The sequence below is a fragment of the Aotus nancymaae genome, unplaced genomic scaffold (genome assembly GCF_030222135.1).
Source record: "Aotus nancymaae isolate 86718 unplaced genomic scaffold, 86718_ANA_hifiasm-v0.15.2.pri h1tg000015l_0, whole genome shotgun sequence".
Lineage (NCBI taxonomy): Eukaryota > Metazoa > Chordata > Mammalia > Primates > Aotidae > Aotus > Aotus nancymaae.
The window spans coordinates 2,608,259-2,625,513 of record NW_026988426.1 but is presented as its reverse complement, the minus strand read 5'-3'; the positions used below and the strand labels follow the sequence as shown (position 1 = coordinate 2,625,513).

Below are 17,255 nucleotides of genomic sequence, written 5' to 3'. Positions count from 1 at the left end.
CAAAGTAACATTTACTATACAATGATAAACTTTCAAAGAGAATCAGATACTTAAAGAATATTATTTTCCCAAATTAAGTGTCTGGCTAGCTTTCATATACAGAGTAATAAAGTAATAAATTTAAAAGCCCAGTAAAAATGTGAAATTTCAGATTTACTCCTAAGTTCATTCTTACTAGATTATTAAATGGAAATGATGGGATGGGACTGCTTTGGGAAAACAGTCGTCCCAACTTTAACCTGCGGGGCCTCATTTAGAATATCTGCAAAGGTGTTTTTTCTTTTTTCTCCCATTCATTAAGCAATATGGCTGTGTGCCCAGCACTGTTCTAGGTTTTAGGGACACAGTGGAGAACTAGACGGAGTCCTTGCTGTCTCTGCTTGCTTTCTAGTGGTAGAAACAGACAAGGAAATAAAACAGCATGTGGGAACCCAGGCTATCATGATTGGATTTATGTTTTCGGGGGCTGGCTTTGGCTGCTCAGGCAAATGGATGCAGGGAGGCCGCTGGGGGACTGGTGCAGGCATGGGGTGGTGCCAGTACCAGCACAACAGCCGAAGCATTGGAGGTAGACTGAGGACTTGGTGATGGGTTGGATGTGGCAGCCTAGAGGCAGAACTCACAAATGACATCTTCACTTTTGGTCTAACCAAAACAGTGATACTGCTTCCTGAGATTGGCAGAGGTTTGTGCTGGATGGCTCATAGACATACAGGGAGGGAAGTCGAGTCAGGAGATGAGGGGACTGGGCCAGAGAGGTGTATGTGAGGCGTGGTCTTTCAAGCCTTGGGGTGAGTGAAACCCCTGGGCAGTAAGTGTCCCCAGGGCTGAGGATCAGGATGGAGCTCCAGGGTGCTTACCAATCAGTGAAGAGGGAGAGCCAGTGGGGGGCAGAGGAAGGAGTGGCCAGTGGGATAGGAAGAAATGCAGGAGGTTGCCGTGAAGACTGTTGAAGAAGACTGGTGAAGAAGGACGTGTTTAAACAAGGAAGGATGGGCTCATCTCCGTTAACGCTGGTGCAGTGCAACCCAGCCAGCTCTGCGCTTGGGGAGAAGTGGGCAGATCACTCCTTGATAGGCCTGGCGAGAACAGCTGCCACTGAACGGTGGATGAAAGTGCTTCTGATGGTGGGGAGGGTTTCCTGAGCAAGGAGCCAGGACAGACTAGGCTTCTGAGGAGTTTTATCTATGGAGAGGAGAGAGAACTGGAAGGCTGGCTTTACCTGGGAAGTGTTTGGGCACCAGAACATAGAGAAGAGATGGACTCTCAAAAGGACTGAGCTTAGAAAGGCACAAGGACGAAGAATCCATGGCAACCAAAGAGGAGATGATGTGTAAGGTTGTGGATGCCAGTGGGCAGAGGGATGCAGAGAGTGTCTGGGAGGGAAGCGAGGCGACTGGCTGCACGGAAGCGTGGTGGCACCAGCTGCCCCAGTCTCCAGGTCTTCTATTTCATTAGCAGAAGTGGGGGTGTTGCCCTGTCTGTATCATTCTTTCATCCTTTCAATAAAATTATTGAAAATTATGGTTTTCCCCAGAATCATCCTATTAAACATATAAATGACTATAATTTTCCAGTTCTAAAGCTATTTACCTGTTGACTTTTTACACTGTATTGAAATTAATTCATTGCTCCCAGTGTCCTGCAAAAAAGCTATATAAAGGTTGCCCTGACCATTCATGTCAGCATTGAGGAGGGGGCTTACGAGGAACCCATTTACGGGTCTTGGAATGACTCATTCCGCGAAGGCCTTGCAGGTGGCTTGCTGTTAGTGGAGCTTGGTGTAGCACTCTGCTGCCATCTAGTGTCATAAGTTTTCCTTCTGGAGTTTTTTAAGGGGTTTTGTGAAGCTGAGAAAATTTTAAAACTTGGATAAAGGAATGTTTATTTTAATTCAGAATACATTGCTGTTCTTGGTGAGGTTTTTTACTTTAAATAATGAACCAAAATAACCATGTTTCTTCACTAAGCACCATTAAAATGCAAATAAATCAGATATCTAAATATAGGTTTGTCTGTTTTGAATAGAATGAATCAAATTTTAGTATTTGCTTAACATAAACATCTTTAATTAAATATTTTATGTTGATTTTTTCTTTTAAACTGTGGCACCAGGAGAACTCATAGACCTTTCTGGAACATGGAACTAACCCTGGACCCTACATAGTCCATCACAAGTCTCACCCATGAGAACCATGACCAGGGGCCTCAGTAGTCTTCGATGTTATTCCCTATTCCTGGGTTAAAGATATTTTTGCCTGGAATGGACTGATCTTATCTATTCTTGAGTAAAATCCCCTTCTGTTTATGATATTCTGTCTTTGAGTGAAATTTGGGAAGTGGGGTATCATGGAGAAAAGACATTTTAAGGACTGTGTGTGGTGGTGAATATACTTTAGATACCCTTGGGAAGCAGCCACGCCCTCTCTGCCCTTCCTCTGCCCTCATGGCTGGAGTCGCAGTTCACTGCCAGCAGCTGCTGTTGGTTTTGAGGACTGGCCAGAATCGGCCCAGCACAACCATGTTTTCATGTGAGAGTGATTTTTACCTTAGATGGGTATTGCAGTGAAGGGGTTAGGCGGAAGAATTACATTGCCATTTCATTGGTAATGTAGATAGGCTTAAACTTTTTTCATGTTTACTTTCTCTATGGGCCACCTTATGAAACTCCCATATGCCTGTAGTCCTGGGAATTTTTTGCTGGGATTTTTCTGGGTGAATTTAATTGTCTTCTGAATCATTCATTATCCTTACAACTCCCAAGCTTCACGGAGCCTAAACTGGATGGAGGGGCATATGTTTTTAGAAGAAAAAAAAAAGATGTCTCTTTCTCCTCTGGTGTGGCCTCTAATTCCGTTGGGAACAAAGGAGAAGGCACCCCATTTGGAAGGAAATCTGTGAAGGACAGCAATGCCGGATGCTGCCTGACCGCACAGTACTGAGGGAAGGGCACTGCTTCCTTAGCAGGGCTGTCACGTGACGCTTGGGAGAACCCTGTAGATCGACAGAATTGACCTTAAGTTATTTTATATTCATTCATTTTTTTTTTTTGAGACGGAGTTTCACTCTTGTTGCCCAAGCTGGAGTGCATTGTCACAGTCTTCACCTCCCAGGTTCGAGCAGTTCTCCTGCCTCAGCCTCCCAAGTAGCTGGGATTAGAGGCGCATACCACCACGCCCAGCTAATATATTGTATTTTTAGTAGAAATGGGATTTCACCATGTTAGCCAGGCTGGTCTTGAACTCCTGACCTCAAGTGATCCACCCCCTTGGCCTCCCAAAGTGCTAGGATTACAGGCATGAGCCACTGCACCCACCTTATATTCATTCTTATACATTGATGTCATCTGCATACTAATTTAATTCACTTGCTAAATAGAACTTTCTTGACTAGTTGGTAAACTGAAAAGTGGAAGCACAGCGCTACCATTTATTAGCTCTGTGGCCTTGGGCAAATTTCTTACCCTCCCTAAGCCTCAGTTCCATATCTGGCAAACATCTCAAATTTTATTTGCGGTAGCAAGTGCAAAAACTCCTAACACAATGCTTGGCTCAGGGCTCAAAGCGCAAATGGTGGCAACTATTAATATCAACATTATCACTCGTGTAAAGATCTTTGAAACTGGGAATGGAAACAAATTTAGATTCTTAGAGTGGACCTAGAAATTACATCAGAATGTACTCAGTATTAAATGTGGGCAAATGTTTATGAAGGAATACTGTGTTTCAAGGTTTTATTCTGGGAGGAATTTGATAAATTTGCTAGCTTCAGTAACAGTTATAAGACATGTACTCTTTAGCTGATCAAGGAAAATGTCCTTCCTCTGGAGTCTTTTTTTTCTTTTTTTCCCCTGATCCCCAACTCCAGCAGTCTTTCTTCACTCAGATTTAAAGAACACAGAAAGTTATTGGCTTGCTTCCTAAATTTTATTCACTGATTCTAGGAAGCTTTAATTTGGGATGAAATCATATTAATAAATATTTAATCATGTGGTAAAGAGAATGTGGAAGAATTTATTCCCTCAAAAGGGTATTCCCCATAACAGATACACTGTAAACTCCCAAAACATAGTGTTCTAAATTAAAGTTATGAAATAAAGACAGCATTAACACAGGGAGGTCCTTGAGGAGGCACAGGGAGCCCAGCAGTGTCAGGGCCGTGTACTGGGCGTCTGACTGTAAGTCTGTTTATTTTCCTGCTCAGGCTATTCCTCTTTGAAGAGTAGGCTTGTTCATTGTTCACGTGGTGAGTTTTTCTAGATTGGCTGGAATGTTCTTTCTCTCCACCATCTCAGGATAGCACAGGGCCCTGGGGAAGCTGTGGGAGACCTGAAGCAGTTGTTACTGTACTACCCGGACTTCTCCTCCTTTCTCACCCATTTTTCTTTCCTTCTCTCCCCATCCATTGCTCCCCCAAGCTTTGGCAGTAGCCACGGCACCTTTGTGATGAAGTGCTCACTGCCCAGGGGCTGGCTAGAATCCATAGACCAGGCAATGTGAGTGGCACCATTTCTTACACTCTCCGTGTCATCTCTTAGGTACCTGGGACTTTCTCTACTTCGACACCGCATTTAGTTTAAATTTTGCATCATTGCAAAACTATCTTTTTTAAAACTGTTTTGTTTTACATGTGTTTGTTTATATGATAAAAATGTTTAGTTAGAATGCCCCTAAAAACATAATAGTGTTCTATACTTCTGCATTATTGGGTTGGAACTTCTTTAAGTACGAACATAAGTTTCTAATAATCTTAACATTAGTGTCTGCTGAGGCACATGTTTAAGCACGAACTTTGTTCCTGTGATTCGTTTTGAAACTCAAACGGGCTGACTTTTGCAGGGTGACCTGAAGGCGTATCTGCGCAGCGAGCAGGAGCACATGCGGGGGGACTCACAGACCATGCTGCTGCAGAGGATGGCTTGTGAGATTGCCGCGGGGCTGGCTGCCATGCACAAGCTGCACTTCCTGCACAGGTAGGTCCCTGTGTCAGAGGCACACACCTCACACAGCACCACAAGACGGCCCAGAGAGGCTGCCGGGTTTATGAAACATAAGGAGAACAGGTGGCAGAATGAACTTAGCTCATGTAGGTAGAAGCGTTCTCGTTCTTGTCCGTGATTAAGATTAGAGTTAAATTGGGCTTCATTGAAACCAGTACCAGAGAATAAGATGTCTTAGTACATTTATTATTTCCAGAATTTGAAAGAATGAACAGTTGTACCTGCCCTAGAGTTGAGAGTAAACAGTCCCAATCCACCACATGACACCTCGCGTGTTTCATCCTTGCCACACCAACTTTAGGCTTCTGGTGCTACCCACCCGGCTTCATGGTGTGCCCCAGTTCACATTCCTGAGAGAGGATGAGAGAGGCTCTAGGCCAGCAGCCTCTGGTTGCACAAGGTCATAGCACCGGTTTCTGGCCAGCTGAAGGATGGGTGTCAGGGGCCCACTTGGAAGCAGAGGTGTCGTGGGATCCGATCTGAAGAGGCCCTCTGGGTGGGTAGTCAGGGGCTGCTTGTGAATTCAGCACAGCGATGGAGTCCTTTCAGGCCCCACTTGGAGTCTGTTGTAGTTTGTTCAGATCATTGATGGTGATTTTCGTAATTAAAACACCAAAGGACATGTAGTCCTGTCTCAAATCATAAGTCGTTCTGTGAGCCCAAAAGGAGATTTCTGCTTATTCTCTTCTAGGCTTTTGAGCTATGGTTTACATTTAAAAACAACACAATACATTTAAAATTATTTCTTAGATCTCCAGGGAAACCAGGCAGTATTTTTTAAATTGACTTTAAGTAAATCATTTAACTCTTAGTAATCCATTGACCTAAAAAGGAACACCTATGTGTCTTGACGTGAAGGAATGTATATAAAGTATTCTATTTTTTATTTATTTATGTATTTATTTTTTGACTCTGTTGCCCAGGCTGGAGTGCAGTGGTGCAATCTTGACTCACTACAACCTCCACACCCTGGGTTCAAACAATTCTCCTGCCTCAGCCTCCTGAGTAGCTGGGACTACAGGCATGTGCCAACAGGCCTGGCTAATTTTTGTATTTTCAGCAGAGATGGAGTTTCCCCATGTTGGCCAGGCTGGTCTCGAACTCCTAACCTCAAGTGTTCCGCTCGCCTCTGCCTCGCAAAGTGCTGGGATTACAGGCATGAGTCACCGCGCCTGGCTTGAAGTTTTCTATTTTTTAAAAAGCAGATTTCACAGTAATATAGAGTGATTCCATTTTTTTTTTAAGTATGAAAACACCTGGTTGTATTTCTAGAGGTGTGTGTGTATAAACAGGCGTGGAAAAGTACTGTGGCTATCAAACTCTCAACATTACTTCGGGGGTGGGGGGGGTGAAGGAAAATCATTAACCTTCTTACACATTTATGTCTTGTTTGATTTATAATAGTAAACAAATCATCCTGATAAAGTGTTTTTTTTTTAAGAGACTCAGAAAGTTACCAGTTTCTTAAGACCCAAAGCAGAATCCCTTACATGAAACTTTATAAAGATTTCATAGTGGAGAAAGCCTATATTTAGTTTTTAATGTCTTCTATAACTGGTTATTATCTAGCATTATTTATATTGTTAATATCTTATAAAATGCAGATAATTATTTACTAATACTTGGTTTAGGAATTCTTGAATTTTGGAGAAGGGGGTTATATTTTAAAAGAGCATCATAGGCCAGGTGAAGTGGCTCACACCTGTAATCTCAGCACTTTTGGGAGGCCAAGGTGAGTGTATCACGAGGTCAAGAGTTCAAGACCAGCCTGGCCAAGAAGGTGAAACCCCGTCTCTACTAAAACTACAAAAATTAGCTGGACACAGTGGCAGGCGCGTGTAATCCCAGCTACTCAGGAGGCTGAGGCAGAAGAATCACTTGAAGCTAGGCGGCAGAGGTTGCAGTGAGTTGAGATCACACCACTGCACTCCAGCCTGGGCGACAGAGTGAGACTCCGTCTCAAAAAAAAAAAGATCATCATATCAGAATCAGCAATGTAAAATTATCAAAAATGGCTAGAATCTGTGTATTTTTTAAATTGGCAAAGATTTCAGAGTAAATAGTATTTTCCTATGAGTTTCAAGTTAAAGTTTTACTTAATTTCAAATCTTGTGGACTTTAGAACAAGTAAAGATGATAAAGTAAATCATGTAGTTTGGGTTTTATTCAAGTTCAGAAACTCAAGTTAAAGAAAATCCTTGAAACCATTGACACCTGTTTAATTTTGTTGTAAAAAGTAATTATATTTTTATTAAATTTCCATTTGGGGCAAAATTTTGTATTTTAAGATCTTTTTTGTCAGTAGCATATCATACAGTATATTTTTAAGTTGGAACTTAGAATATTTTTTGGTTGCCGTAAAGTAGGACTTCCTCTTTTGGCTGAAACTAGAACAACCTACACGTCCAATTAAAGTTCTTAGATCCGTTTGGAAACTCACCTAGTAAGGCACCCCAGTTAAGTTGGATTTCTACCGATTGTTTAAGAAGAGGCTTAACCCAGAGTCTCAGGAGCCTGCATCTCTGAAATCGTGCATGTGACTTTTGTCAAGGTCATGTAAACAGCAGGCGCTGCCAGCTTGCTGCTGTGTGTCCCACTCGCCTTGCTGGCCTGGAGCCCGGGACTTCCTGTCCCCTGCCTGTGAGTCTCCTGAGCAGCCTGTCCATGAGATGCCACCAGGTCGCTGTGATGAGCTGAGCCCGGGGTTCCCACAGGCAGCATGTGTCCTCACAGTGGCTCATGTAGCTGGATACCTGGAGGAGGTAGCCTTGAGGAGTACCTGGGTGACGATTGTGTACAAAAGAGCCTCTTGTAGGATTTGTCCGGTTGTAGAGTTACAATGACTTTCTGCTGGGCAACACTAGGGTTAGTGTGCAGTGAAATTCCGTTTCCTGCAGAGTTCAGTGACAAGGTGAGAGGCAGAAAAATACATTTAAAATCCAGTGACAAGGTGAGAGACAGAGAAATACATTTCATGTCAAAGCAAAATGCACACCTGCTGCTCACTAATGCCCCAGCAGGAGAGTGGAAATGCGCGTTCTCATTTGGCAGGGTGTTTGCTGTGTTCTGTGCATTTGTAGAACATTCTGTGAGTAGTGATTTGATCCTCAGGACCACCCCACCCGTCATGAGGCAGGTGCCATTGTTCATCCCACTTCAAAGAGGAGAATACTGAGGCTCAGGGTGCTGAATGGTTGGTCTGTCTCAGCCACTCATTTGATCATTTGATGAGCAGTTTGAACCCAGGCACACACACTCTGTGTGGTCATTTCTGCAGGAGGAGGAGTTACTTTCGTCTGGGAGGAGTCCAGGTCAGTTTTTGGAAGGAGATGAGTTTTAGTGATCCTTGAAGAATGGCTGTCAGTTGGGGGCTGGAGGACATTCAGAATTGCTGGAGAAGGGAGTAGCAAGATGATGTATGTGGTAGGAGGAAGAGGAGGGAAGGGAGTTTAAATGTCAGCTAGCCCAGTGTAACTAGAACAGAAGACGAGGAGAGAAGATAGTGGGAGATAAGAATAGAGATGCCGCCTGAAACTAAATTACAGCGGGCCTGAGTGCCAGGAAAACGCCTTCAGGCTGTGTTCTGTTGGCAGTAGGATGGCAAGCCCAGAGCTTTGTGCATGCACATGCGTGTGTGTTTAATCACTATTGCACTATACCTTAGGGAGGTTTAGAAAGAGAAGACATGACTGAAAAGAAAACCCAACAGGAATTCATATGTGGCGCCTGTCCACAAAGGTTTCTTATTCCCCTTTCTACACGGAAGACTTGTTGAAGGCAGGGATTGGATCTTCTTGACCTTTTTATCTCCCTTGATGTGTGTCACATAGAAATGAGGAAAGGCTTCAAGGGAAAGGAGCCAATTTGATTGCAGCTGCAACCCAAGAAAAGATGGAAAGACTGTAATCAGCTGAGTTGCTACACTGGGAAGGTGATTAAAGAGCTTTCAGTTAAAAAGGCTCTAGGTCCAGAGAGTTTCATTGGTAACATCTGTCTGATCTTTTTTTTTTTTTTTGAGTTGGAGTCTTGCTCTGTCACCCAGGCTGGAGTGCAGTGGTGCACTCTTGGCTCACTGCAACATCTGCCTCCTGGGTTCAAGCAGTTCTCCTGCCTCAGCCTCCCAAGTAGCTAGGACTATGGGCATGTGCCTCCACACCTGGCTAATTTTTGTGTTTTTAGTAGAGACGAGGTTTCACCATGTTAGCCAGGGTGGTCTCGAACTCCTGACCTAGTGATTCGCCCACCTCAGCCTCCTAAAGTGCTGGGATTAGAGGTGTGAGCCACCGTGCCTGGCCCCATCTGTCTGACCTTTAATGAACAGGTGGCTCCAGTGTATTTAAACTATTCCAGACCTTAAAGAAGATGGAAATTTCTATAACTCATATCATAAATCCAACACAACCTTAATAGCAAAAGATGACATAAATTATTGATGACTCTCATGAATGAACATAGACATAAATACTTGCAAACTGCCTCCAGCAATGTGTAAACAAAATAGTTAAGACTTATTTTAGGAATTTAAGGGTATATTTATATTATAAAATGTCTACATAATTTGGTCCATTGACAGAATAAAAGGGGAGGAAGACATTATAGCAATAGATTGCAGAAACATCATTTAGTATAATTCGGAAGCTGTTCTGTGTTTACATAGAATATGTAAACATACTCTCCTCCAATGGGAAACATTTCCTCCAATAGGAAAGGAAAGGTACAACTTAACTATCATATGGACTAAAACTCAAGACTTTACCAAAACTCAATAGCAATATCATGCTATTGCTACATAATAAAGCCCTTTCAATTAAATGAGAAACCAGACAAAGATGCCCGCTATTTATGTTATTTTCCAATATTTCATCGGAAGTACTAACAAATACAAACACAAACTAGAAAATTACCAATTTAAAAATAATAGGCCCAAGAAATAAGGGAAAAAAAAGAAAAAAATAATAAAAATAATAGTCCAGGCATGGTGGCTCACACCTGTAATCCCAACACTTTGGGAGGCCAAGGTGGGCGGATCACTTGAGGTCAGGAGCTGGAGACCAGCCTGGCCAACATGGTGAAATCCCATCTCTACTAAAAACAAAACAATTAGCCGGGCATGGTAGCTTGCGCCTGTAATCCCAGCTACTCGGGAGGCTGAGGCAGGAGAATCACTTGAACCTGGTAGGCAGAGGTTGCAGCAAGCTGAGATCGCGCCATTGCACTGCAGCCTGGTTAACAGAGTGAGACTCTAATAATAATAATAATAATAATAATAATAATATCCACTATGAGACTGAAGTTGGATAACAAATAATAACAACAACAACAACAACAGTAGTTAAGATTTACTGAATGCTTCCCGCTTGCCAGCTACTCTTATACCAACTCTTAAGAGGTAGTGCTGGTTTTCCTGTCTCTGTTATAGGTCGGGAGACGCAGGCACAGACAAGTATACTGATTTGTTCAGGGTTGTGCAGCTGGAAGCTGGCAGAGCTGGGATTCAGAGCCACATTCTGTGGCTCCACAGTTCACACACTTCAACCATTGGAAAAGAAGAGAGCATTATCCTTCTTTACTGTGCCATGGTATTTATTGTATGTTTAGAAAAACCAAGAAACTATGTTTTTGAAAAATTAGAATTTATAAGAGAATTTGTTGTGGCTTTTTATAAGACAGTATGCAGAAGTCAGTAGCTTTTGTCTGTACAGGTATAATTATGTACCCAGCAATGAAGGAATAAAAACCATTTTATTCTCAATAATGCCAAAATATAAATTATCTGGGTTTTTATTATGTGAGAAAGGCACAGGACTATATGAAGAAAACTGAAATCTTACTGACAAATGTAAAATAACATGTGGACAAATGGAAAGATGCACCATGATTAATGGTGGGGAGTCAACACAAAAATACCAGTTCACCCAAAGAATTCTACCCATTAGAATCTGAACAGGGTTTTTATTTTTGTATTTTTTATTTTTTTGAGACAGGGTCTTACTCTGTCACCCAGGCTGGAGTGCAGTGGCAGGATCATGGCTCACTTGCTTGGCCTTGACTTCCCAGGCTCAAGCAATCCTCCTGCCTCAGCCTCCCAGGTAGCTGGGACTGTAAGTATGCACCATCAGTGGCAGACCCCATTCCAGCCAGAGGTGTTTTCCATAGGGTGGAATAAGAATTTCACAGTGGAAGAATTCTCTGTGCACCCAAATCCTAGCAGATGCCTGAGGTACATACAGCAGGCATTCAGTAAATGTACCATTTCCCAGCTAGTGAAGACCAACCTAATAAGCAGGGCAAACAGTGTCAAAACTCGAGTGTGAAGTTCCCTCCCTGTGCTTTATCAGAATCCTCTTGGTTTAATCATCTCCTGGTTACATCTCCATTCCATCTTAGGGTGTTAAGTGCAGAGTCCCTTCAGAAGCTTAAGTCTTTGTGGCTGCCAGAGTCAGAATGGCTTGGTGAGCAGAGAGAAAGGCTTTGGAGTTGAAGTTTTAATTCACCTCTCATCAGCTTTACCAAGTATAAGCCTGGTTATGTAATCCTTTGGAGCTGTATCTTTTCTATAAAATGGGGATCATCTTTAAAGCCCTGGAGTGCTGTTGTCAAGATGAAGATAAAGTAGAAGAGTATTCAGTAACTTTGCAGTATTTTGCTTCCTGTCTGTTAACTCTTCTTATCAGGAATCCAGGTTACTCGGGAAAGCATAAGTAGTTCACATAAACAGAGGTGTGGATTCTTTTGAAAATGCTTCCTGCATGTTGAGCCATTTGCATTGGAGAACCCTGAAGACGTGCAAACTAGTCCTGGCATGAGTGAGCAACAGGCAGTGGTGCTTCCTCGTGAATCGGGGTGAGAGCCCTTTAGAACCGCGGGCTCCCACTTTCTGTCCATCGCTCTGCTCATGCAGCCTTGAGTCTTGTGGTTTACTGTGGTCTCAGTCACAGCAAGTGCTGCCAAGCATAGGCAACCCTGCCAGAGCTTTCTGAGAGCCGGGCAGGGCTGGTGCGACTGGCAGCCTCATCCTTGGACCTGTTTTTCAACTTGAAGGGAGAGTATACGGGCTGTGTGTTTGCATTTCCTGACAAAAGCAGCCATTGACGTCAAGAGTTACCTCTGTTGTTAAGAAGTTACACCTGTGTGTTTTTCTGTTCTTTGGCTTTGCACATTGTTGGGCATCAGAGAATATTTATTTTTACCAACTTTGACCCAAATTGTATCATTACCTTGAATCTGTACAGCACTTTTATGTTTTCAAAACATTTCATGTGTTTTTCAGTTTTACCTTTGCAACAACCGTGTGAGTTACCCATTTCAGCCACATCCCTGTTGTTTTGTGAGAAAACAGGCTCCTCTGCTATGCATGTGACTGGCCCAGCATCACATGGTCTTGGAGCAGTGGAGCTGAGATGAGCTGCTGGCCTCCTGACTTTGCCCAGGGCTCCCTCCCATTGCACTGTGGAACCTGGGTGCTGGGGAAAGAGGTGGGGCAAGACCCAGTCCTATGACTATTTGCTTCCTCACTCCCTCTGAGTTTCAGGTCGTGAGAAGCATTGCTTTTTCCCCTGGGAACACCAGTTAGATTGCTTTCGAGTTTTACAACGAGAGCCAAGGGCCTTCTGCAGGGGTAGTTGTTCGTCTTTATCAAGCCTTTTCATTTCAAGAATCCAAAGACCTATGTGGAACATGTGTACAGAGAGAGATGAGGAGGGAGGGAGTGGGACACTCATCCTGCCCCCAGGAGGTGCCTGAGCTTGAGATCACCCAAGCTAGCCTCAGGCTGCTGCCCCTGACCTAGGAGGACGTGTGCTTGCCCTTGTCTGGATGCTGGCCTCCAGCTCCTAGTTCTGGTCTCAGGAGGGAAATGTTTGTAGGGTTCACAGGGTCTGTTTATGGAACCTAGAGGCGGTGGTGCTCAGTGACGGAGCCTCTATTGGCAAAACCCCTAGCTCTGCAGTCACAGCTGTTGGCTCAGTGGATAAAGCAGCCTTACTTAAAGCATTTTCACTTTTCTGTCCCCAAATGGCATGTTCCTTCTCCCTCTCTCCCTCCCTGCCTCCCTTCCTTATTTAATTCCAAGAAATGGGGACCCCCTTTCTTCTTACAATTAGAAGAAGCTATATTGTTCATAGCAATGGAGTCACGGGTATCCCTAGGTTTTTCCAGGCCTGAGGGGTTCTGACGGAGCACGGAAAATCACTTGTAAGCACAAAGAGTGTGGCAGGTGATGTGATGTAGCTAACTGGAATTCACATTGAGGACCAGCCGCTACAGGTGTCACTGCACCGTCCTGGAGAGTTATTGATGGTGAAAGCACGAACATAGTACAGAACACTACCTTGCTAGCTTTGTGACCCTAGTGAACTTACTTTAATTCTCTGTGCTTCAGGGTCCATATTTGTTAATGAGGAAAATAATAGTATCCACCTCACAGATTTGTTGTGAAGACTAAATGCTTAGAGAAAAATGTCAAATGCCTCGTGTGAAGTAAATGCTTTGAGAATATTAGTCATTACTGTGTTTTTGAATCAATGTTATGTACCAAGCTGTTACCAAATTATATCGGTGTTAGCTGTTGCCATTATCATCTCCATTATTCTGATAGTTCAGACTTGTGAGCTTTGGAAAATTAAAATATTTGAAAGTATGAATTTAATAGTTTTAAGTTTTTGGTCTTTTGCCATTCTGTAAAGACTAACATTTTGGACTATGGAAATTCAGCTGTGATATCTTTACAATAACTTAAAACTATAAATTAGGCATCCTTTTCTATTGTAATTTAATGGCTTTTTTATTTATATACCAGTTGGTGATTAAGAAGATTCTAAGGGTTAAAGCCAGAAGCCAGAAAACTCAATCTGTTGTCTGTATGGGAAGTTCTTTTAGAAAAAGTAGTTTTTACTTGTCAAATCGTGTGTTTTTGAAAAATAACTTCTTTTTAAAATAAATTACATAAGTAAATTGTTCTAAGTAAGTCTTGAAATATGCTCTTTAACCTCCCTTGTAGAGAAGTGGAGTTTGTAAGACATGGAAGTGATTTGGAAAGGGCCTGATTACAATGCTTATCTTTGAAAAAGGGAAAAAAATAAACATTTTTTAATAATCTGGGTTATTTTTGGGTGCTTGAAGTTATAAATTTATTAATATTTACTTATAACAAACAGACTATTACTAGACTATTACTCAAGTAATACAAGCTGCAAAAAAAAATTCAGGCAGTTTTGCTAATAACATTTTAGGGTTCTTTCTTGGTCACTCTGAAAATACTATGAAACAAGCCATAAATCTGGTTTTAATGCAGAACATGGTACAGATATGGCCAGTATTTAACCTGAGCTAGTTTTTTGCCAAAAAATTATTTGATTGATTACATGCGTAATACTTCTACTATGAAAACAAATTTTAAGACATTAATTATTAAGCAGAGAGCTCAATATACTTACTGTGATTTCTAGAGAAAGCCCATTTCGGTGGCAGTTCCATGCAGCATGATTCTGTTTGTTAATTCTTCTTGTGTTCACTTCCCTCTGTTTGCAGTGATTTAGCCCTGCGGAATTGTTTTCTCACCTCCGACTTAAATGTGAAATTGGGTGATTACGGAATAGGATTCAGCAGGTACAAGGTAAGCCAAGGGTTTCAGTGTCTTCAATCTGATTTAATTCAAATTGTGAAGTTGTAATATCACCAGATGCCCTACTGTTTTGATAAGAAATTTAGTCGTGAGGCTTTCTGGAGAGGGATTCACAGCAGCCATTTTAATGGTGGTCTGGGCTTCTGGTGTGTGGCTTGTCTCAGTCCGTAGCTTTGCGTCCCAGGTTTTGTGACAGGTTTCCAAAAGCTTTGTTTAAAAAGATTTATAAACAGACGATGTAGTCTGATGAAATTCAAGTGAACATATGAGCAACAGTAATTATTATTACCTGTTACAATAAAATATACATGTCATATAAATGTTTCTCCATTACGTGGTCAGTAAAATTTCAGCTCAAATTCAGTAACCTAGGGAATTTAGGTTTTTTAACTCTGTCATAAATCTGTCCTGAAGTAAATAAGTGAAGAAGTCAATGAGGTTTCCATTTGTGTGTGTTTGTGTAGCCCCAGTGAATGAGGTAGTGCATGGTGGAGCAGAGGATGAGATTGTTCCACCTCCTGGCATCAGGAGACCTTGGATAAGCCTCTTGACCTCCATTTTCTTTTCTTTTCTTTTTTTTTAAATGGAGTCTTGCTATATTGCCCAGGTTGGTCTCAAACTCCTGGGCTCAAGCAACCTGCCTGCCTCGGCCTCCCAGAGTGCTAGAATTACAGGTGGAGTCACCCCACCCAGCCTTGACCTCCACTTTCCGAGCAGCAACATACAGATACGATCTGTTCTATTTTTCAGAGTTCTTGTAAGGACCAAACAGATAATATTTTCAGAAAATATTATGCAAATTGAAGTTGGTTATTTGTCTTTGTAGTAGCTTTAGTGTCTTGAGCTCTTGCTAGATGCCAGGCACTTAGCAGCACCTGCCTGTATCATCTCATTTGATCCTCACCACAAAGGGTAGGCTTGTGTTCTCCTCATTTCACAGATCAGGAAAAAACTTCACACAGTTGTTGCTTGCCTAGAATCACATAGCTGGTAAATAGTAGAACGAGGACTTGAAACCTCGTTCTGTCAGAGTCTAAAGCCTACACTCTTTACTCACTAACTGGCTTCACTATTCAGTGCATAAGACCCAGTATATATTGTTTTAATATTTTGCTCAGAGTCTATGTTGTATGCATTAGACAGAGCGTACTTTCCTTTTCCAGGAAGGATGACTTAGCAAGCGTTCATGGCTCACAGATGAGCTCATGAAACCCAGGAGGCTTCAGAGAAACTCCTTACCCGCTTTCTGCCCAGAAAGTCTCTATTCATGCCTGCTCCTTTTTCTGACCTGGTTTTTTGGATTGGGTATATGTTTTCTGAGAATACCATGAATTTAAATTCTTTAACTCACCAAAAGTATAATTCTATTCAAAATTCTGTATGCTTTCTAACAAAACAGGAGGATTACATTGAAACAGATGATAAAAAAGTTTTTCCTCTGCGATGGACTGCTCCAGAATTAGTAACCAGCTTTCAAGACAGACTGCTAACTGCAGATCAGACTAAGTATAGTAATATCTGGTATGTATTTGCTTACTGTTTTATTAGGCATTTCTTTGGCACAGTCCTAACTTCTTCCTCTGAGTATTTCCTTCAAGGAAAGTAGTTGTATAAGATGTAGGAACAAAAGAGTGCCTGATGGTGTGAAAAAGCCAGCTTAAGAGACATGACAGCAATTATCACAATTGTGGTGATATAGTTAACATTTTGAATACTGCCTCTGTTCCCCATTTTCCTTTATAAAAGGAACCAAGTCCGTTTCATATTCTGTGCCTCCCACAGGGCCTGACATATAATAGATATTTAATATGTATTTACTGAAAGAAAAAACTGAAAGAGGCGTGGACTATCATGTTATACTATAATTTATAGGAGTCAGTTTAATGGAAGCTAAGAAAGATGCACCTAAAACTTTGACTAACAATTTCTGTCACAGTATTCTTAATTCATAGCTATGTTCTATGTGCTGTTGTACTGCTTTTTCTGTTTATTTTTTCTCTCCTTGCCCCCTCTTTTGGATTGATTTCTTTAAAACAATTTTTTTGCTTTTATTATTTTTTTCATTGACATGCACAATTGGACATATTTATGGGGTACAGTGTGATATATATATATATATATATATATAAACATACATGTGTATTTATACATAAAAATATATATATATAAACACATAAAAACTTATATATATATGTATATGTTTTTTACTGTTTTGAGACAAAGTCTCATTGTCACCCAGGCTGGAGTACAGTGGTGTGATCTCAGCTCACTGCAACCTCCACCTCCCTGGTTCAGGTGATCTTTGTGCCCCAGCCTCCCAAGTAGTTGGAATTACCAACATGTACCACCACACCCAGCTGACTTTTGTACTTTTAGTAGAGATGGGGTTTTGCTGTTTTGGCAAGGCTGGGCTCTAACTCCTGACCTCAAGTGATCTGCCTGCCTCGTCCTCCCAAAGTACTGGGATTACGACTGTGAGCCACTGCACCTGGCCCAGTGTAATATTTTGATACCTATATACAATGTGTGGTGATCAAATCAGGGTAACTAATATGCCCTTCACCTCAAACATGTATCATTTGTGTTGGGAACATTCAAAAGCTGCTCTTAGAGCTGTTTGAAAATATACCAAAA

The 17,255-nt window shown here is 41.9% G+C and overlaps 1 protein-coding gene across 3 annotated transcripts in view; it reads left to right on the top strand.

The window, feature by feature from the left end:
• The window catches only part of LMTK2 (lemur tyrosine kinase 2), a 96,732-nt gene that overhangs the window by 58,207 nt on the left and 21,270 nt on the right, over positions 1–17,255 (top strand). For all 3 annotated transcript variants that reach the window (XM_064376438.1, XM_064376440.1, XM_064376439.1), the window contains exons 7-9: positions 4,839–4,972; positions 14,528–14,612; positions 16,021–16,142. In XM_064376438.1, coding sequence (XP_064232508.1) covers positions 4,839–4,972; positions 14,528–14,612; positions 16,021–16,142 — 341 coding nt within the window. The remainder of the gene's footprint in view (positions 1–4,838; positions 4,973–14,527; positions 14,613–16,020; positions 16,143–17,255) is intronic.